The sequence below is a fragment of the Chinchilla lanigera genome, unplaced genomic scaffold (genome assembly GCF_000276665.1).
Source record: "Chinchilla lanigera isolate Chin_1 unplaced genomic scaffold, ChiLan1.0 scaffold00004, whole genome shotgun sequence".
NCBI classification, from domain to species: Eukaryota; Metazoa; Chordata; class Mammalia; order Rodentia; family Chinchillidae; genus Chinchilla; species Chinchilla lanigera.
The window spans coordinates 31,696,024-31,718,467 of NW_004955405.1; the positions used below are offsets into that span (position 1 = coordinate 31,696,024).

General features: G+C 49.5%; 1 protein-coding gene across 3 annotated transcripts in view; it reads right to left on the bottom strand.

Annotated features, from left to right (window-relative positions):
* Positions 1-4,682: 4,682 nt before the first annotated feature.
* Fgd6 (FYVE, RhoGEF and PH domain containing 6) overlaps positions 4,683-22,444 on the bottom strand; it is a 101,287-nt gene continuing 83,525 nt past the window's right edge. For 2 of the 3 annotated variants that reach the window (XM_005374483.2, XM_013518446.1), the window contains exons 9-21: positions 22,185-22,235; positions 18,984-19,042; positions 18,835-18,906; positions 17,788-17,856; positions 17,082-17,165; positions 16,264-16,343; positions 13,088-13,190; positions 11,420-11,566; positions 10,718-10,820; positions 9,515-9,642; positions 7,220-7,348; positions 6,312-6,460; positions 4,683-4,947 (exon numbers count right to left, since the gene is read on the bottom strand). In XM_005374483.2, the coding sequence (XP_005374540.1) occupies positions 4,911-4,947; positions 6,312-6,460; positions 7,220-7,348; positions 9,515-9,642; positions 10,718-10,820; positions 11,420-11,566; positions 13,088-13,190; positions 16,264-16,343; positions 17,082-17,165; positions 17,788-17,856; positions 18,835-18,906; positions 18,984-19,042; positions 22,185-22,235 (1,211 nt within the window). In that variant the 3' untranslated portion in view covers positions 4,683-4,910. Of the gene's footprint in view, positions 4,948-6,311; positions 6,461-7,219; positions 7,349-9,514; positions 9,643-10,717; positions 10,821-11,419; positions 11,567-13,087; positions 13,191-16,263; positions 16,344-17,081; positions 17,166-17,787; positions 17,857-18,834; positions 18,907-18,983; positions 19,043-22,184; positions 22,236-22,444 lie in introns of those variants that run through there. The other variant, XR_001235695.1, reaches the window with a different exon arrangement.

The following is a 22,444-nucleotide window of genomic DNA, read 5'->3' on the forward strand; positions in this document are numbered from 1 at the left end:
TCACTTTGACTGGGCTTAGCTCGTGGGCTCATGAAGACTGCCCAAGGTGAGTACTTCACGTGGACAGAGGTGCAGATGGAAGCATTTGGTAAAATACTGGGCGGGCAGCAGGCAGATCTAAGTAAGTGGCAGATTAAATAAGTGACGGAAAGGTGCAGCTGTACATTTGAAAAACAGCCACTCCCTCGCCACTAAAAGCCTGCCACCTGGTGCCGCTTAATCGCCACTCACTGGTAGCGTTTTGAGCTGAGTCTGCAAGCAACCGATGCGTTATGGTCTCTCTGTTTCTGCTCACCTGGATTTACAGCAGCACGGTAATCACTGCTAGGATCACAGCCTCAGCCCCACCTCCATCAGGCACGTGAATCATGAACACACAGCCTAGGTTCCTGGCGCGTGCAATGCGCCATAGGTTTCGTGCTGCTGGCCTCACAGGAGGCAGGGCTCAGGCAGGAGTGGGAGTGATGGGGAGCAGCTGTAACAGCCCAAGGTCCACTGGACTGTGGGCAGCTCCTCCAGCTGTCCAGCCCAGTTCCTAGTAAGTCAAAGCCTGGTGCTGGTCCATCGCCCAGGGATGGGACCCCTGTCTTAGGCCACAGGTGTTTACTTCTCACAGCTCTGGAAGCTGCAGTGGAGGCTGGGGAGCCAGGTCAAGGTGCCCCCAGGGGGATGCAGTTGGCCCTCATCCTGGCTGGCGAGCACCCTCTGCGGCTGTGTGTTCACGTAGCCCCTCCCCGTGGGCTCTCACAGGCCAGATTCCCCTCCGTTCTTCCAGGGTCCCACCTTCATGGCCTCATCCAACCCCAAATATCTCCCCAGGCTGCACTTCGAAAAGCACTGTGTGGAGCTGAAGACTTCCACAGTCATAGTGGCGAGCAGGAGGTGCATTCAGTCATCACAGCCCTAAGATGCACAAGTCCCCAGGTAGGGGAGAAGTGGCGCTCAGAGTCCCAGTGACTGTGACATGCAGGCCCAGCCCACTGGAGCACTCTCGTCCTCAGCTGTCCTCCTGAGGTTCTGCTGGCGGTGCCCGAGGCACCATCCGTGTAGGGACGTCAGCCCTGCCAGCCTAGCCCAGCCCTCCGTGTGCAGAAAGCTGATGTCTTGGGAGCTTCCCATCCATGGCAGGGGTCCTGAGGCCGGGCCTTTGGAATGGAAGGGTCTCGAGGGCACTGCCCTCATGGCTTGTGGGTCTGTGGGGAGCTGCTCTGTCCCCAAAAGGAGCTCACACTGTCTCCTGGCGCCCACAGCCAGCAGCTCTGTTCGCCTCCTGCTGCCCCCACGTCTCTGGCCCTGCCAACAGGCCTGGAGGAGCTGAAGCGCAGGCCGCAGTGACACCCCTCCTCCAGTTGGTTTCCTCAGCATGGGTCCCGGCGAGGCCCAGCTGATGTTCACAGCTGGCGCGGGCAGATTCTGCAGCCCTCGCAGGAGCGGCTCCAAGGAGGCTGTGGTTCTGGGGAGGGGTGCTGGCCTGGGGTTTCCTGACCTCCAGGCTGGGGCGTTTGAGCAGGGACCCCCAGAGCAGGGCACACTGACCTGGATGGTGGGACCAGTCCAACCTTGCAATGTCCTGCGTGTGACTCTGGCCACCCAGCCTCCCACTGCCCCTCAGGACATCTGTCCGGCTCACTGCCTGGCCTCTGGGTGAGCTGTCTCCTTCCACTGCCCACAGGGGGCACCTTGGGAAGACCAACAGGCACATGAAGCAGCCAGGAACTTGGCCTGGAGTGACAGCTCCACCTTCTTAGACGGTGTCCCCTGCGGCCCTGCCTCCCATCCTGGGTCCCCAGGACTGTCCTGAACTACAGCTGGAATCACTCTGTAGGAAGGGAGCTGGCTTGGCAAGCGCTGTCCTAACTACAGCCCAGAAGAAAAGTGACTGCAGCTCTTGAGGTAACGAGGACTTCAGCCAAGGTCTACGCGGTAACATCAGGGTTCTGGGTGTGGTGGTCCATGTATAATCCCAGCATTAGGAAAGCTGAGACAGGAAGATATCTGAAGTTTGAGGCCAGCCTGGGCTACACAGTGAGTAGAAGGCCATTTTGAAGTTTGGTGGGATCTTTTCTCAAAAAACCAAGTCTCCCCACTCCTAAAATGGAGTTAGGTGTGGTAGTGCGCATCTGTAATCTTAGTACTCAAGAGGCTGAGGCAGGAGACTCATGAGTTCAAGTGTAAGCCTGACCTAAACTAAACAGAAGACCCGTCTTAAAAAAGACTTCGAGGCTAGCGCATTAGGACTGTGGGGTCACACAGAGTTTAAAATGATGCCACGGCAAGAAAGATGGAATTAGGACCTTTGTGTGGAGCTACATACCCCGTCCTTTTTATTTATTTTGAGACAGGACCTTGCTAAGTTGCTGAATTCCTCAGGCTGGGCTCAAACTTTCATTCTCCTGCTTCAGGCTCCCGGCCTGCTGGGATCATGGGCGTGTCACCATGTCTGGTTCTTGTACTCTTCGATGACATATTCTATGGAAAACCTTGCCTTCTATTTAAATTCATTCAACAAAATGTTTATCATAAACATCAGGTACAACTTTAATCATGCTGTTCATTTCTTTTTTTTGTTTGTTTTTTGTCCTTTTGAGACAGGGTCTCGCTACGCAGTTCAGGCTGCCCTTGAGCTCCCTTTGTAGCCCAGGCTGGTCTCCTGCCTTAGCCTCCTGAGTACTGAGATTGCAAGCGTGTGCCACCACGCCCAACTTAATTTCATTTTCTTTTGCTGATCAATTGTCTATATAAGGTGGCTCACAGGTTAAACAACCGATACACCAGAATTGTGCATAGGAGCCCTTCCTCAGGAGGCCTGAGGGCACTGACTAGAAAGAAATAAATACCAAGGAAGTCATACTGATACAGGAAAATAAAAACTCCCAACCTGAATGATGTATGGGATGAGTTCGTGTTTTCTAAAATCAAAGAATGAATTTTAGGAATGACGGAGGTTAAGAGCAGAATATATTTATTGAGGGAAAGAAAGCTTCTGTCCAAGAGAGGGACAGAAGGGGGGCCCAAGTGGGTTACCCCCCGACTCTGTCTTTCCTGGGGACTTTTATAGAGCAAAACCACGAGGTGAGGAGGGTCCAAGGTAGGGGAAAACGGACAAAACTATGGTCAGCCAATAAGAACTGTTCAGGTAGAATTGATTAAACTGGGATCAAATGGGGATGCAAGTCATGTAGCACGTGGGCATGAATACAGAGCAGGAGCTTTCTTTTCCTGTAAGGGGCTGGGTCAGGGACTCTTCAATCCCGGATGTCCATCCCTTGGGAGGTAAGGGGGTATATTTGTTTAGTCCTTTGTCTTGATGTCTGGCCCACAGGTATCTTATCTTGTCTTTCATGTTGGCTCCTTCGAGGGCCTGGCCCTGTCTGACTGCCTGTAATATTTCTATCTAACTCAGCTGCCTGTAACAATATAACAAGGTATGAAAAGACCTTTCAAAAAACATTGTGCAATTTCAGCTAATACTACCTTAGCATTTGTGCCTTTCAGTGACTCCAGTTCATTTTCAAAAGCATAATGTTATAGGAAATTTAGCATTCCTTTTAGATATACAGTGAACCCCACTTGGCGGCAGGTGAGATAATGAAACAGAACACTCCTTACAGCACAGGGGCTAAGCTCAGCAGAGGAGCCTGCCAGGTGCAAGTGAGGTGCTGGGTTCAGTCCCAGTATTGGAAAGAGAACTATAAACAAAGAAACTTGCAGTATTTTGCTCCTTTAAAAAAAAATCTGGTCAGGCATGGTGGTGCGCACCTGTAATCCCAGCACTTAGGAGGCTGAGGTAGGACAGCTCTGACTATGGAGTTCAAGGCCAGCCTAAAGTGCACATTGAAACTCTGCCTCAAAATGACAAAAAATGTTTCTTTAAAAAAAAAATCTAGTTATGTTTATGTCAGATGTTTTTTAAAAAGCCTAGATTTAATGAAAAGCCATAGAGTCACATAAAGCAAGCCAGATTTCTATCCCTTTGCAATAGTTCTTTGAGGTAACATTAATGCATGCCAGAAGAGGTACATGAAGTACTACATTAGATACTGACTCAAATTTCATTTCAGTCACTGAGTTAGAAGCAGGCTATGTGTTTTTCCATTATAAAATAGAACATTTAGCTCAGTGGAACAGCACCTGCCTGGCAAGTGCGAGGTCGTGAGTTCAATTCCCGGTACCGGAAAAAAAAAATAAATAAATAAAATAGAACAATTTTCTAAGCTTATTGATTCAAAGACATTTTGTTCAACAGTTTTAAACTAATCATAATTTCCTTCCTTCTTTTTCTTTTTTCCTGTTTTGGTTTTTGGTTTTGAGTTTTTTTTTCTCTTTTTGGGACAGGGTCTCACTGTGCAGTTCAGGCTGACCTGGAGCTCACTTTGTAGCCCAGGCTGTCCTCAAACTCACTGTGATCCTCCTGCCTCAGCCTCCCCAGTGCTGGGATTACAAGAGGCCTGTGCCACTACACCTAGCAGTGATTACAATTTCTAAACGAAGTACTGCATTAAAATTTGCTTTTTGTATGGTTTTTTTTTTTATTTACAAAGATTCATAACCGGTAGGAAATGTCACAAGGTTAAGGCAGAGAATATGTTGTGGGCTGGGTCACAAACAGTTACTATAGAAAAAGGTAAATTTTCTGCTCTCTGAAGAAATGGTACTTCAGAATTCAGTGCGAGACTTAGAAATAACTCTGACCATCAAGTAAAACATTACAGTTTTAATAAATAAAATACATGAAAAAGCAAACATTTTTTTAAAAAACTATATCTAACAAAATAATTTCTTGTATCTGAGATCTCTGAAAAAGAGTTTGGTTGGATTTATCTTGGCAGTGTTTATTTTTATAAAATTTTGTTTTTACTCCATCCTGAAGAAATTCCACCATCCTCAGAGAAGAGACGAAACCAGCACTGCTACAACACGGTGCCTTCCTGAAACGCCTCTATCCACCTGCGGATCAGAGAAGCCTGTTAGGTTTGTGGGACACGGTGCCGAGAGCGCAGGGGTCTGGTGAGACGCCTGTGACTCTAACAGCACTCAGAAGGCGTTTCCTAGAGCAACTTGCAACTCTTGCATGCGCGAAGCACCTTTTTCTGAAATCTGATCCAAAATTTGGTCTAGAAAGTGTGTCTTTACTTAAGTGCGGCATGAGGGAGGGACCGTTTCATGTGTAAAAGTCCTATAAAGTTCTGATGCTCCAATTTAATTGGTTGTGGAAGTGGTTACCATCAGTTAAACACCTTTAGCTGGACTCAGAGGAACAAACCTGTAGACCCAGCACTCCAGAAGGCCAAGGCAGGACTGCAAGTTTGAGCCGAGCTTGGGTGATTTAGCAAGACCTTGTCTCAAAATAAAAAAGGGCTTGAGATGTAGCTCAGTAGGAAGGCCCTGGGTTCAAGCCCCGGTACCGCACCAAAATAAATCAATACATCAATCAATCAATCAGGAAAGACCTCTCCGACAACTACCCCGCTTCTGGGTTCTGATGCAGCACTTCCACAAACACTTGTCATGTGCCTTTTCCTCCCGCGCGAGCTCCACCAGCCTGAGCGTCCAGGTGGACCCTCAAGAACAGACCTATCCTAGTAGTTCTGATTACAGGGCCTCTGCCTGGCATTTGGTCCACTCCTCACAGATGAACACTTTGCATGCAATACATCTGCTTCTGGAAACGTGGCAGAGGTCTTTCCAAGGTCCTCTGCTCTCAAGTTTCTATCTGATGTTCACAGTGTGACTACTCAGAAGATGCCCAGGTGCAGTCTCTCTCCTCCCTGCTGACCGTCACTATTGTGGAGCCTTACTACAGTCACTTCTCTCTGTTCTTACTGAAGTAGAATTTCTTTTAATAGGATCTTACAGATCAAGTGTGGTGACACATGCCTGTAATCCCAGCACTTGGGAGGCTGAGGCGGGAAAATCGCTGTGCATTTAGAGTGAGCTTATAGCCAGCCAGAACTACATAGTGAGACCCTGTCTCAAAAAAACCCAAAAATAAATAAATAAATCCAATAAAAAGGGCTGGAGGTGTAGGTCAGTGCAAAGATGCTGGGTTCAGTCCCCAGAACTACAAAATAAATATAAATCAAAGAACAACTTGGAGCCAGGAGTGGTGGCACATGCCTGTAATCCCAGCACTCGGGAGGCTGAAGCAGGAGGATCGTTGCGAGTTTGAGACCAGCCTGGGCTACAAAGTGAGCTCAAGGCCAGCCTGAACTGCATATCAAGACCCTGTCTCAAAAAAGAAAAAAAAAAACAAAAAACAAAAACCCAACTTGGAAGCTCAGGTACAGAGGGAACAGGTCTACATCACTCACTTCTGTGCCGACTGCGCGTCCTCAGCTTTGAAAACATAGAACACCATGTCCTTGTGCAGCAGCTGGAACACTCTCGACTCCGCACTCTCGTCTCTGACTTGGGAGACTGTAAATCCTAACAGAGGCTGACTCTCCAACGCTGCCACGTCCTGCGTTAAAGGCACCAGCAGATGGGACTTAGCGTGAGTCACAGTGACACTCGGCCCTGGGATCGGCACAGTTGTGCGATCAGCATTCTAACAGCACGAGCACAGTCCGTCCACCCCCCCCAGTCACACCCCCGCTGCCACACACCACGCCAGCTGTCTCTGTGCTCACAGCCACTGAACTTTACGTGAACTCTGCTACAACCCAAGAGATGCCATGATTTTCATTAGAAAGGTAAGTGGTAGCCAGCTAAGGCTCACCTTTCCCCTACAGGTTTTCATAGACGGCTGGGAATACAGGGGATCAAACAGAAGAAAAGGACAGAAAGCCACGATCCTCCTGAACCAGCTTCTACCGTGCCTGTAATCCCACATTCAGGAGGCTGAGGCAGGAGGATTGCAGCAAGGACAATATAGTGGGCTATAGCCTGAGCTACATAGTGAGTTCAGGCCAACCTGACTTACATAACGAGATCCTGTCTCTAAAAAAAGAAAAAAAGTAAAGAAAAAGGAAAATTCCTAAGGCACTTGAGTCAGAGCTCTCTAGGTCCAAAGCAAGAACATTATTCAAATAAGACGTAACAGTGACATCACCTGCTCCCACAGCAGAGTTGGGGGCAGGGCATGGGTGGCGCTTGCCCAGCAGGCACGAGGTCCCGGGCTAGATCCCCAGGGCCACCAAATGAAAGCAAACTCCAGACCCCAGAGCAGTGAAACAGACACAGGGCTCCACCAGCCTCCCTGGTCACCCCCGGTGCCTACCTCGCTGGCTGCGTACGTGTACAGCACTTTGTTCTTGATGACGAACCACAGGTGCTTCCAGGGCTTGCGGGTGCCCTTGGCCCGGTACAGGTAGCCGCTCATGGTGGAGTCCTCCGTGCTGGCCCACACCTGCGAGGACAGGCAGCGGGCCTGGGCGGGGGCAGCACGGGACGGGGCATGGAAAGCAGTAACGAGGGCGTTTCCAGCGCTACACTGCAGACTGAGATCTGCTGTTCCAGCGAGCGGAAGAACCTTTCTAAGAAATTTAGGGATTTTACCTAGCTCACCTGGGTTTCTATGTGTGTGTACATGTGTCTCTGTTTTCTGGTCTCTTTAGTTTTGGTTTTTTTGAGACAGTCTCACTATGTAGCCCAGGCTAGACTCAAACTAATGGCAGATCCTCTGCCTCAGCCTCCCAAGTGCAGGGATTACAGGTGTGTGCCACCACACTGGGCTTTTCTGTTTAGGAGAAGAAAAAAGTGATCCAAAGCCTACAATGCATTTCTAAAATTTTCATTCTTCAATGTAATTAAAATTAAGAATCTTTTCTGGTAGTAGGGATTGAATCCCAGGCTTCACTTCACACAGAGCTACAACCCCGGGCCATTTTTCATGTCTCAAATGATTTGAGACAGAGTCTCAGTTACTAAGTTGCTCAGGCTGGCCTTGACCTCATAGTGATCCTCCTGCCTCAGCCTAGTATGCAGGTATGGGCCACCGTGGTGGGAATTTACTTATTTTTTGAAGAGCTGGCAATCTTGCAAGCTGTCTCAGGTGGCTCCAGCACCTTCCCTCTTCAGCCTCCTGAGTAGCAGGGCTGGAGGTGCAGCTCTACCTCGGGCAAAAGCCTCGGCCTTACTTACAGACAGACTTACATTTGGGAACCGAGGGACGAGGAGCCAGGCCCCAGGTGCCCGCTAAATTGGCTTCACCTGTTTCACACACGGCTGTGCAGTCAGAACTTTATAAATCTTATTCGTACTATTTTGTGAAATTAGCTATAGATTATTTCACGTGATTTTGGCTGGGAATGTTAAGAAACATGACTTTGGTCAAAATTTTAGCACTGTTTGCCTTCACTTTGCATGACAAACCCTCCACAGTAACCAAGTTAGAGAAGCAGCTGGGTGTAGTGCTGCACATCTGTAATCCCAGCACTTGGGAGGCTGAGGCAGGAGGATCGCCATGCCAGCCTGAACTAAATAGTGAGACCCTGTCTCAAAAAACAAAAACAAAAACAAAAAAAGGGGGGCGGGGGAGGGAAGAATGAAGAACATTGTTTAGAGCTGAGCACAGCTTCAGGAGGCAGAGGTCGGGGGGAATCACTTAACTGGGGCAGCTGGGCTGACTGGACAGCACAGCCATCTTGAAAACACAAAAACCCCCGCCACACACACGTGGTTCTGCTGGCTACAAAACCAGTGCAGCAGGGACTGAGTGGAAACAAACTGTCCCAAGGGTGGCAGGAATGGCAGCGCTGTGTGGCCCAGCACCGTGGGCTGAGGGTGAAAGAGTGGGAGCTGGATGAGGTATCAGCTGCCCTGTGCATTATGGCAGCCAGGTCTGAGCTCCAGGCCGGCACAGCCAAGAAGATTTTAAGTTAAAAGGAGCAACGGCCAGGAATGGTGCCACACCTATAATCCCAACATGATGGGAGGCTGAGGCAGGAGGGTGTAAAGTTCAAGTCCAGCTTGAGTGACTTAGTGAAACTCTCTCAAAATTTTAAAAGGCCTGGGGATGTAGCTAAGTGTGAAAGCCCTGGGTTCAACCCTAGTACTGCAAAACGAAGTAAAATAAAAACAAAGACAACCTACTGGCGATATCTGCTGTCCATAACCAATCGGTATCTACAACTATCAAACGCAGATCAGTAAATGCTACTGAAATGCCCAAAATCATTCCATGGACTTCTTTTCTCAAGTAAGGGGTCTCCTCGGAATAATTTTTTAAAAATTCATGGGTCAGCTGGGTGTGGTAGTGCACACGTGTAAATCCCAGCACTTAGGAGGCTGAGGAAGGAGGACTGCCCTTAAGTTCCAGGTCAGCCTGGGCTACAAAGGGAGACCCTGTCTCAAAGACAAAAAACAAAAATTCATAGGTGTCCAAGTTTTCATTTCTATCACTGTTAGAAAATGTTGTCCAAACCTTGTCTAAATGAGGCCGGGGCCTCTCCCTCAACAGTCCCACTGCGAAGGCCGTCCTCCTGCAGCACAGGGCAGCCCGGGGCAGCGCAGGACAGCTTGGGGACAGTGTGGCTGTCCACGGCTCCAGCAGTGGCCGGTAGGAAGCACTTACTTCTTTAAGAGCTGCAGGGATCTTTTTTTGCTTCCGCCCGGAGGGGATGGACTGCAGCACCGAGGTCAAGGCGCTGGACGGAGACTTGTGACTTCCGGGGGTCCCGGGCCTTGGGGAGGGCTGGTGATCTGGAACGAATGGGGAACACTGGACATCCACAGAAGTGTCTGCCCTTCAACGGCGCTCAAATTCAACGACTACTGCATGCAATTATTCATGGAAGGAAACTCAAAACACACAAGCAGGACTTCAACCCCCGGCGCCAAGAACACAAATGATGGCCAAGAGCTGATCAGGTGAAGCCTTTCCAACACGGTCCATGCGTTTATGTCTTTGGCACTTTCTTTCCTTCCTGACAGGACCTTGCCATGCAGTTCAGGCTGGCCATGATTTTACTGTGTAGCCTCGGCTGCCTTGAACTTGCTGTATCCTCCTGCCTCAGCCTTCTGAGTGGCTGAGTGCTGGGATCACAGGCACCCACCACCATACCTGACTTCTTTTTAAAATTTAGGTCCCATGTTTCAGAGATTTAACTAAAGACTTCTTCCCAAAGCATAGACATGAGCGGTTCTTGCCCCAATTACTCTGCCTGTAAGAAGCTGGCAGAGAGCACCCTGGGTAGGAAGCACTGTGCCCTGCCTCTCCCAGAAGGGGCACCTTTTAAGCATGCAGTGAAATGCCACTCACTCAGCCAAGACCAGAACTGAGGCAAGTGCCACCACATCTATTCCATACAGGGTGACTTGGCAGGTGGATGGATACAAAGTGGTTTCCGACAAGCATGCTTGTGGCAAACTAGAAGCTTGAAAATTACTAGGAAGCTGAAGTTCCCTGTGCGTGGTTTTAGGCACCTCATCCTGTAATTACATTTCTAGTTAGTTTTCTCAGCAAAACCTTTCACAGAGTGAAAACAAATTGTACTCCAGCTTCTCCTGGAATTACCACAAAAGCGAAGTTAAGAAAGCTTAGTACTAATAAGAAAGCTGTTTACTTCCTTTTCTTTTTCTCCTTTCTTCTTCATTTAATTTTTGGGACAGTCTCACTATGCAGTTCAGGCTGGCTTTCAACTCGCTATGTAGTCCAGGCTGGCCTCAAACTGACAGCGATCCTCCTGCCTCAGCCTCCCAAGTGCTGGGATTACAGGAGGCTGCTGGAAAGCATGTAGGCAAGAAAGGCATTTTTGATGAAGTCTTAATGTATTACCTAGTTTCTGCAGCTCTTGGAAACAATGTTCACACACTCTTGCGGGCTGGTTTTTCAGGTAATCCAAGCCATACTTATTTGAGGAGCAGGCTTGGCAGACGACCTGCAATACATTGCAGTCACTTCATTACAGATGGCAGCACTGTCCAAGTTTCCCAGTAGCTTCCCACAGACTAGGGCTCAAGTGCCGGGGTTCCGGCATGGAGGGAGCTCTCCCTCAGGAACACGCTCGAAGATGAAGAGGCCCCAATTACTGCTGAGTGCGCCCTACACGAAACAGCACGGGCAGAGCGCGGCCGCGCACAGAATGCTCAGGACTGTGCCCTGCACGCCAAGACCTCTCAGCTGTACCGGCCATCATCATTCTTTGTTTTGTGTGTATCTATGGGTGTGTGTGTGTGTGTTTTACACTGGTACTGGGAATTGAACTCAGGCCAAGAAGGTGCTTGTGCTGTTGAGCTCTATCCCCAGCCCCCTTCTTTGTTTTCATTGAGACAGGATCTCCCTGTGTAGCTCAGGCTGGCCTCAAGTGCCTGGCAACCCTCCTGCCTCAGCCTCCCGAGTGCTGGGGTTACAGGAGTGCACCATCAGGCCTGGCAGCATGTCCTCCCATCTTGTTCTGTTCACTAGAGTGGCATCTGGGGCCAAAGCCCCCTCTGTGCAGCACAGCCAGCACAGCCTCGGCGGCGGGAGCTGGCTGACCTTCCCGCAGGCGCGGCAGTGGTGTCGCCTCCAGGTGAGAGTGAACTCCCTGGTACAGATCATGCACATGGTGGCCCTGGTGTCTGGAACCCAGATGGGCGCCTTGGAGCCCAGGGGAGTCACTTCCTCCTTCCTCTCCAAGTCGGCCTGTGGGAAAAGAATGACTCTGTTACCTCAGTCCACAGGGCCTGCAACCAAATCCGGCCTTCAGTTGGCAGGGGTGTCTCACAGTCCAGGTGTAGGGGAATTACGCGCTACTACAGTTCTCGTGTTCTTAGGGTAGTAAGATTAGCTACTTTCCAAAAATCCTCTGCTGCAAAACTGACTCCAAAAGATATGCTGGGCATGGTAGCGCAATCCTATAATCTCAGCACTCAGGATGCTGAGGCAGGAGGATTGCTGCAAGTTCAAGGTCAGCCTGAAATACACAGGGAGGCCTTGTCTTAAACAAAACAAAACATAACAGAGGAAAATGCATATGGATCAGTTTCTTCTGCAAACTTTTCTTAAGCCCTAAATTCCCTACAACAGGGGCTGGGAGTAGCTCAGCACCACACCCTGTGTGTGGCATGCCTGGGGTGCTGGGTTCCAGCCTCAGCATCAAGGACACATAGGAGGCACACACCTGTACTTCCTGCTATTTGAGAGGCTGTTAAGTTTGAGGTCAGCCTGGATAACCTACCAGGGCCTTGACTAGAAATAAAAAGGGGCTGGTGATGTTGTTTGGTGTGAAGGCCCTGGCTTTTTTTTTTTTTTTTTTTTTTTTTTTTTTGAGACAGGGTCTCTCTATGCAGTTCAGGCTGGCCTTGAGCTCACTTTGTAGCCTAGGCTGGTCTTGAACTAGCAACGATCCTCCTGCCCCAGCCTCCCGAGTGCTGGGATTACAGGTGTACACCATCATGCTGGGTTTAAGGCCCTAGCTTTAAACCATAGCACTCACTCACACAAACACACACACAATCCTACAATGAAATTTTGTTTTGTTTTGCTTTTTTTGAATCAGGATTTTACACTGTAGCCCAGGCTGGACTCAAAGTCACAATCATCCTGTTTTAGCCTCCTGAGTGCTGGGACTACAGGCATACATTACCACACCCAGTTACAGTGGCATTCTTCTTTCGCTTTTTTTTTTGGCCCTGCGGGGCTGAATCCAGAACCTTCACACTGAGCTGTATCTGTAGCCCCTTATTAGCATTTTGAAAATTTTGAGATGGCCCCATGCTAAATTTCTCAGGCTGGGATCAAACTTTTGATCCTCCTGCCTCAGCCTCCCAGACAGCTGGGATGACAGGCGTGCACACCACATCCAACAATACGTTTTATAGCTGGGAAAAGTATGGGTACGCTGTGTGCTCTCTCAGACTTGCAGTTAGGTGCTGCGTATAGTGGCGCATGCCTGTGACCTCAGCACTCTGGAGGCTCCGGCAGGAGGATTGCAACAAGTTCAAGAACAGCCTGGGCTACACACTGAGACCCTATCTTAAATCCCTCAAACAAAACAAAACAAACAGTCAGACATTTACAGATGGATAAACACACAGCTCTGAAAACAGACACACTCCTCCACCCTCCTCTGAAGCACACGCTGCTTTTCTAACCCCTGCGAGAAGGCTCTCTGAGGTAAAGGCGTTGGAAATGCACTGGGGAAAACAGAAGGAAAAACAATACCTCATCCAGACTCCTACCAGGGCAGAAGGTGACTCTCTTCTTGGCATGCTCCTCGATGGCCCCCGAGATGGCTGCCAGCCACTCGTCCCTCTCGCGGGCAGAGCTGTTGGGGAAAGGGGGCCCGTGAGGCTGAGGTGGCTGTGGCTCTGCCCTTCTCTGTCCCCGTCCTGTTCCGTGGCAGTGCCCCCCGCCCCAGGCTCCCAAGGCCAGTGGTCCTGGCAGGTGACAGACGCGAAGCCATGGAGGCTTAGCAGACGCAACCCCTCCTCCTCTCCCAGACTAGCGTGCTTCAGACAGCGATCGCTTCCTCTCCACTCAGGGAAGGGCAGAGGGGAAGGGATGTAAAAAAACAGAATTCAGAAATGTCACACTGTGTACCGCCCCCCCAGAGCAATGCAATCGTTCTGCTGCACTGACGCATGCCAACACAAAGGGCTTCTACATCTGAGTCTGTCTGGTTTGTGGTTTACGATTGTGATTATTTATATAATCAAAGGCTTCCCTAAGACATTCTAGAACTTAAAAATACTGTAAGAATCAAGTTACAAATTCCAGTTCAGAGCACAGAATTCTACACATCTTTAGATCACTATCATTAAAAATTCCTAGGAAGGACAGAGGCGGACATCTGCCCAGTGTCATAAAACAGATGCTGAAGGTGTGGTTAAAAGGGAAATGGGGTTGGGATGTAGCTCAGGGGCACAAGTGCCTGCCTGGCAAGCGCAAGCTCCTGAGTTCAATTCCTGGTTCCAAATAAATGAATGAATGAGTGATGAGAGGGAGGCGGCCTGCCCGATAGCGGCACAGTGAGGGCTCCCTACGCTCTTCGTCCACAGGACTTCTGTTCCTGCGCTGCTTGTCGGGAGCTGTCCTTAACTGGGCTGTAGAGGAAATGAGCCAAAAAGGGAAGGCAGCCCCCAACAAATGGCACACTTGCTCTGCCTTGTGTGTGTGGAACTGGGGAGTGGACCCAGGGTCTTTCCACTGAACTGCATCCCCAGCTCCTTTTTTACTTTTTTTACTTTGAGATAGGGTCTTACAAAGCAGCTAAACTGACCAGGCTGGGTTTGAACTTGCAATTCTCCTGCCTCAGCCTCCCAGAGTTCTGGGATTACAGGTGTGCACTACCATGCTCAGCTTGTCCCGCACTCCTGTGACCAGGCCTCTCCTTCCAAACCCATGGGAGCTCCTAACCACCACCGGTTGTCAGAACATTTATGAGCCACTATTTAAATTGTGTTTTGCATATTCAAGATGGAGAGGCACATGTTAGGTCTCAGAAATACAGATAAATACATAAATCTCTACATGCACATTCAGGGACACAGAGTGGGTAGGAGAGAGAGACTTTAACAACCAGCTTGAAACTGCATCATAATAAAATTAAACCCATCACGATGGCTTTGTGACTGTGAGAAATGTACTTTCAGAACGGCACACTGAAGTATGCAGCAGGACGTGTCCTGATGCTTGATGACTTTGCATCCGGGTGACTATGTGCTTCACTGTGCTACTCACTCTATGTTATTATTTCATATGAGACAGCGTCTCACGATTGAGTCCAGCCTGGCTTTGAACTCACTATGTAGCCCAGGCTGTCTTTCAACTCTTGGCAATCCTCTTGCCTCAGCCTCTCAGGTCCCAACTGAATTTTTAATTTTTATTAGTAATTTCAAATATAAAAAATTTCATAATAGAGCCAGGCGTGTGGTGCACACCTGTAATCCCAGCACTCGGAAGGCTGAGGCAGGTGGATTACTGAAAATTCCAGGGCTACCAAGTGAGTTCAAGGCCAGCTTGAACTAAATATAAATAGTGAAACCCTATCTCAAAAATCCGTAATAGGCTGAAGATATAGCACAGCGGTAGAACACTTGCCTAGCATGCACGAGGTTAAGGGTTCAACCCTAGCACCACCATGACTAAAAATAAGACCATCATACTGGTACATAGCACACACCCCATACTTTTTCTTTGCAGCACCAGGATCCACCCTAGAGCCTTGTGTATTCTAGGCAAGTGCCATACTTAGTCCCCAGCCCCTTACTGTTGGTTTTGTTTTGAAACAGGGTCTTTCAATATAGCCCAGGCTGTCCTTAGACTAGCAATCCTCCTCCCTCAGCCTCTAAGCACTGGGATTACAGGTGAACACCATCACAAATGGTGAGCAGGTCAAGAAGATACTAGAAACCACTTGGATTTCTCACTACAATCATTCTCAGAAATGTATCTTCTATTAAATGGCTTTGGCAATGCTAAACACTTTTTGAACGTTTGTTCCTATGGATAGAAAAAAATAGAACAACAACAACAAAAGAAATAACCAAACCAAACCTGCTTGGGTTATGTGTGGTATTCTAACAGCCTGCATCACCAACCACGGCCAGCCTCTTTGTGCACTTTTGTGTTTTGACACAGGGTCTCACTATGTAGTTCAGGCTGGTCTTCCACTCACTACATAGCCCAGGCTGGCCTCAAACTTGGTGCAATCCTGCCTCAGCCTCCAGAGTGCTGGGATTACAGCTGTGCTCCACCACGTCCACCTGGTGTCCATTCATCTCTAGCTTCCAGGCCAGCACTCAGGACATACCCTGCAGTTTACTGGAAGGAGCTGCAGGGATAAGGGGCGGACGGCTAACGGCATGGCCGCTGGATGTGTGGAGCCCGGGCTGCATGGGGAACGCGACTCTGGCAAGTGGGCCATCGCAGGCGCTGTTCTGGGGTCCACCGCCCCTGAGGGCACCTGCAAGCCAGCCCTCACAGACCCTAGCCGGGCGCTTTGGCCTGTGGTGGAGGGGTCAGCATGGCACCCGCACCCTCCCTGGATTCAGAAGCAGTCGGCCTTGTCTTCTTTCCTCCGCCAATGTGGTGCCTGAACTTGAGAAGACTCCTCTGCCTGAGCTCGGCACCAAAGCACAGGCCACAGAACAGGGAGCTCCTCCGGCCACATCCTCCTCTGGGATACAGTCAGTGGCTTCCCATGGCTCCTAAGCTAAAGACCAAAATCTACAAGGTGGCTGGGCATGGTGGCGCATGCCGGTGATTCCAGCGCTTAGGAGGCCGAGGCAGGAGAAACACCCTGAGTTCAGGCCAGCCTGGGCTCCATAGAGAATTCAAGGCCGGCCTGAACTGCAGAGACCCCATCTCACAGCAACCGAGTACACGAACAGATGTACCTGGCTGAGAGGATGAAGGAGCGTTCCACACTCTCGATCTTCAGTTCGTTCTGATAGGCTTCCTGGCCGGGCTTTGTGACCTGAGGAAAGCACCGGGTTGGAAGGGCCACAGCCCACGGCAGAGCACAGCTGAGCTGTGGAGACAGCCACCCGCCGCCCTTACCCTCCCGGCCCCACCATCTCACACCTGTACAGCCCCAGCTGCCTGCTTCATACAGCCTGTGGATCAAAGGTCACAGCCACCTCTAGCCGGGCACCCTCTGGACTTGTCCTTCAAGGCTCACTGCCTCTTCCCCAGCTGTCAGTCAACAGCTGCACGCACTCCCTCCAAGAGCTCTGCATCCCTGTCTCCTAAACTCCCACGAACTAAACTGTATCTTTATAGTAACTGTTTTTTAGTATTTTGAGACAGGGTCTCATATGTATCCCAGGCTGACCTCTAATTTGCTGGGATCCTCCTGCCTCAGCCTCCTGGGCACTGGAATCACAGATGTGTGCCACTATACCCAGCTATTTTATAGTGATCTTTGTTGCTACTTCATACATATTTATCTACAGTGTATTATACTTCCAACTGGCCAAAAAGAATCCTTTCCAGTCATCCTATTTTCCACTAAACTTATGACCATGCTCTATTTACAGTTGTTCTTAATAAGTAGGCTTGAATAGTGAGTGCACGAAGGAAGAAGTGATACGCATAAACTCGCATGGACAGTCGCATCTAGAGAAAGGGACGGAGCGTTGCGATCATCACAGGCTCCTCTTCACAGAGAGTCTCCGCCTGTCTTAAGGAAAAGCGGGCGGAGCGCTGCGCTGACCTTCATGCCGGCCAAGGAGAGCATGTTGTTCAGCTTGTATGTCCCCGACTGCAGAGGCGTGGTGTACAGCAGGACGTCGTTGAACTGCAAAGAGGAACACACACAGTCACATTACAGAGGCTCACGTCAGCGCCTGCTGTGGGCTCACTACACAGCCGAGGCCAGCCTCAGGTTAGCGGTGACGCCCCTGCCTGAGCCTCCTGAGTGCTAGGATTACAGGTGTGCGCCACCACGCCAGGCTCCTCATCAGAAACAACGACAAAAGACAAGAACAAGGGAAAAACACTGCCCTCGGGTAACAACTCTCTGAAGAAAATACTTCTATTCTGTTCATTCCACAAGAAGCACCTCTAATGTTCTATCATTAAAAAGGGAGTTTCATTAAAAAGGGAGTTTCCAGACAAGACACTTCTTTTCCGAGGTCTGTAACAGATTCAGCGTTTTCTGAATTCTGAATTCTGAATTGCCCTAAAGTGTCGCCATCTGCCTAAATAAGCGCTTGCAGCAACAAGTCTTCCAAACCAGTAACACAGCCAACTGGATACCCAGAGGACTTGCTTTTCTGATTGTGTGGCGTGGCAGACCTGGCCGCTGTGGCCGCTGCCAGACATCCTGGAGCCTGGCCCGAGCCCAGCCCAAACCTGGCCCGAATCCGGCCTGAACCGTCGGGCTCCTCCGCCCCAGAGGAACATCCCCACAGCCTCACCAGGAAAAACATGCGCGGCTGCATGACCTTCCGGGACAGCTTCATCAGGACGCCTTCCTTGAGGAAAACCTGGGGGCAGGTGGACAGGCGTCAGCCCTTTGCCCGTCACCACCGTGAACACAGCACCCCTTCCCAGCAGCCCTGCCTGGTTCTTTCTACGGTGGCAGCCAAGGGGACAGTGTTTCCTTGTGACTTTGTGCAGTCATGGCTTATGGCTTCCTTTTCTTTTCCTTCCTTCTTCTGGGCATGGATCCACAGGAGCTGCGTACAGAGCCCCGGCCTCCTACATGCTAAGCAAGTGCAGCATGGCCAGCACCATTTCCAGGCCCCTCGGTTTTTGTTTTTTTTTTTTCCTTTTTTGAGACAGGGTCTCACTCTGTAGTCCAGGCTGGCCTAGAACTCACAGGGATCCTCCTGCCTCAGCCACCTGGGTGCTGAGATTACAGGGTGTGCCACCATGCCTGGCACTTCGTTTCTTTTTAAGCCTTATCACGCATTTGGAAACTGGACAGAAAGATTGTTAAGCCAATACAGGCTTACAGGGCCCCTCTGCGACTGAGTGTCCCTGATCCTGACATCATTCTGTAATTTTTCCCGAATTGCTTCCTAAGGCCACTTCTGTGCTCTCTCAGGAGTTGATATCAAAGTTCTAATTTCTCCCTCCCTCCATGACCCTCTTACGTTAGATTTTAAATGAAATGGCATTCAGAGCTCTAAGAGGTCAGCTGGTATCATGCAGGAAAATGATGCTATGATATCATTTCAGTGGGATTTGTGGGGCCCTCGGCCTTTCTCCTACTGAACTGGACTTCTTGTTTCGGTGACTTCCTTCATGGCTGTCTTCCAGCTTTCTATTCTTTGTTTTGAGACAGTAACTCACTATGTGGTAAACACTGGCCTTGAACTTCTGCCAATCAATCCTCCTGCCTCAGCCTCCAAGTGCTAGGATCACAGGCATGCACCACCACACGCAGCCACAATGAACCTATTTTCCTAACTAAAATAAACACCAGCTACGCCACTCACAGGGCCGTCAGAAGCACCTACCCGTCCCGGCTGCAGGATCTCCTGGTGCCCGCTCAGGCTGTACTGGATCCGCAGGAGCTTCTGGAAGTTGTCCTGAGGAGAGAAAGCGTGTCAGACCCGGCCCCAGCCAGGCTCCATGGTGCGCCTGCCCCCGAGCGCACGATACTCACGCCCTGCTTCATGCTGTCGTTGGCGTGGTTGGCCACCTCAATCACCACGGTGAGGGCATCTACAGGGCACGGGGAGAGAAGGGACCTGGTCACTACCACTGTGACATGAGCAGTTCCTGGCAAGATGGCTGCTTCCCAGCAACCCTGCGCCAGGGAGTCTGGCTGACTGCAGACGGCAGAGACACAGACGCTAAGGCTCAGTGAGGTGAGACCAGGGGAAGGCAGACCGAAAACAGCACCTATGAGCACACATGGGCCCCAGGGGGCGCTGCCGGCCACGTCCACCACAGACAGAGATGTGGGGCTCGTTCGCTCAAGCTGAGACCTGCTTGCTTCCCAGGTTCCCAAGGGTCACAGTGGGCTTTTCCCGCAGCCAAGCCATCCTAGTGCAAACTGTCTCACGGAACAAGGGTCACAGAGAGGAAGGGCTTGATACAGGACACAAGAACTATGTGAAATGAGCCCGGGGGGAGGCACACACTGGTGAGCCCAGCACTCGGGACGCTGAGACAGGAGGCTCTGCAGTTTGGGGCCTGCCTGGACTACATGGGAGATCCAGTCTCAAAAAGCCAAAACTAAGTAAAATTAAAACAAAGTAAATAAAATAAATACTGTATTGTCTCACTAGTGTAAGAACCTGAAAGAGTTAATAAAATATGAAAGGTATAATAGGTATTGTGAAAAGCAAAGAAACTACTCACAGAGAGAGAACAACTGGGATGAGGGAAAAGAGAAAAGAAAGGAAAAAATATATAGAAATATACACAGGATAGCTGAGAGAGTTGTACTCCTGACTTCTATTACTTTATTGAAAGGAACAGTTAATGTCTAATTGTTTGATCAATCTTGCATGCCTATATTTAACTGAGTAACCAATCTGAAGACAACAATATGTAATACAGCAACCACTGTTAAATTTCCTATCACCTTGTCTGAAATTCTGTATTGCTTCTATTATTTGGGTGTTTTTTTTTGGGGGGGTGTTATTTTGTTTATGTCTGTTTGTTTGTTAATGTATTTTCGTATTTCATCTTGAAAAACAAAACAAAATAAAATGAGAAAATGTCAGGCAGCGAGGGCTCAGCATCACTCTTAGTCGGAGGCAGCAAAACCATTTAGAAAGGACAGGGCCGGGGATGTAGCTCAGTGGCACAACCGCCTGCCCGGCAAGTGTAAGGCCCTCAGTTGCATGGATGGATGGATGAATAAATAAATAAGTAAATTTTTAAAAAGACAACAATGCCGAGCGTGGGGCGGTGTGGCTGTGCAGCGAGCGGTTCCTCCTCAGCCCCGGCCTCTGTGCAGTGCGTCTCGCTGCTCCGCGCTTACCCGCTGGAACTGGACAGACAGGGACGGGTTTGGCCTCCTGTCCTTCTGGGGACGAGCTCTCTCAACCCCAGACAGCAGGGTCTCCCCAGGGACATGCGGGCACACGGGAAGGCGCCTGTGGCAATCACAGTGACCACCTGCTAGAATCAGGCTGAGACAGGGAGGCTGATCCCTTGTATTTTACTTTAATTAATTTTTTTATTTAGATTTTTTTTTTGGAGACAGGGTGTTGCTGTGTGGCCCAGGCAGAGCCTGCGGCGATCCTCCTGCTTCAGCCTTCCTCTCTGAATGCTGAGGTCACAGGTGTGTGGCTAGCATAGTAGCAGTACAGGAAAACAGTGTCTCCCTTACGGAGATCCCAGCCACCTCTCAGAACTTCTGCATCCGGCTCTTCCATCTGTACTCTGGACACATTCACTGCTCTCCTGACCTTGGGATCCCCAGAGCAGTGGGGAGGAACCTTTGGGTTTAATGAGTGCATGAATTGTAACTCGCTGCTTGGCCACCTGACCTTCTCAAATTCTTATTTATTTTTGCAGTACTGGGGACTGAAGTACTGGGTGGGCTACTCCCACCACCAGCCCTTTTCTTTCTTATTAGTCTTCTTCTTATTATTTTTAAGAGACATGAGAAGGATTCATCAGTGGTAGATACAAAACACCTTCAAACACAGAGTGCAGGGACTCTGAGAAATGAAGCACCTGTATTTTATTATATTGAGACTGGGTCTTGCTAAGTTGCTAAACTCCCCAGACTGGGTTCAAATTTGGGATCCTCTTGCCTCAGCCTTCCCGAGTGCTGAGATTCCAGGTGTACATCACTGTGCCTGGCTCAGTCGTTGTTCTGAAAAGATGAAGAGCTGGCCCTCTACAGAACATGAATCCATCACAGCTGCGGAGTGACTGAGCACATGAAGGGGGAACTTCCAGACCAGGCCCCTGGGCCCCGCCTCACGGAGGCTGCCCAGACTGATCCTGTGACCTCATCGGCCTGCCAGCATTAAGTTACTACTTTACCAAATTCTCTCTTAATCTGCCTAAAAGAACTGTTTTTCAGACAGGGTCTTACTCTGTAGTTCAGACTGGTCTGGAACCTGCAGAAATCCTCGTGCTTCAGCCTCCCGAGTGCTGGGATTACAGGCGTGCGCCACCTTTTTTAAAGCTTCATGTCCTACACATGTGTAAATACTGCATTGTTTCTCTGGTGTGAGAAACCAAAAGTGTGAATAAGGACCAAAATGTGTAATGGGCAGTATGAAGTAGGAGGAAAATGTTCACGTGGGGAGGGGAATCAGGAGAGAGGAGGGGAAAAGGAAAGGGAAAGGTAAAAAAAATTAGAAAAGAAGGAAAACATGGAAACAAAGCCGTGTAAATGGGGAGGGGAGAGGTTGAAGGGAAGGAAGGGGGGGGAGTTGCACCATGTACAGGTACAAATTCTCTACAATAAATGTGATCATGTTTATCTAAAATATACCAATAAAAAAATAAAATAAAACATACCAATAAAATCTGATTTAAAAATGTAAACGTTTACCTACCAAAAAAGGCTTCATGTCTTTTATGAATAAAACAGAACAGTATATGTGTGTGGGGGGTGGGGGTGGGTGTGTGTGAGAGAGATTTTGTACTGTTTTTTTTTTTTTCTTCTGCAGAACTGAGGACAGATTCCAAGACCTTTATTTGCACCATGCTAAAACCCCAGCCCCTCCTGCCTCAGCCTCCCACAGCACTGGGATTATAAATCTGTGCTATCATGCCCAGCTGAAAACAGTTTTGTTTCTGGGTTTTGTGCCTGGTATAGTTCTCCTCTCCCGGCCTGAAAAAACATAAAGCAAACATTTCTGCGCCATCTGTGACTGCAAAGAGTGTTTACCTTGAGTGTCTCTGTAATCTGCAGAGTCTTCTAAGAGATTCTTCAAATAATCTAGAAAAGAAAGATGTTCCAGTATTTAGCACCACAAAGCCCCAAGCCTCCAACCCCTCTGCGTCCTCATTAGGTGGCTTTGCTGACTTGGGCAACTTTCTACAGATATGAAAGAGCAAAGCACTGAGCTCAAGGTGAGACCAGGATGGAGGTCTACGCACAGCCTCTGAGCTGAATGTGGGCCTTCTAAAGATCTGGGCAGTTCAGTG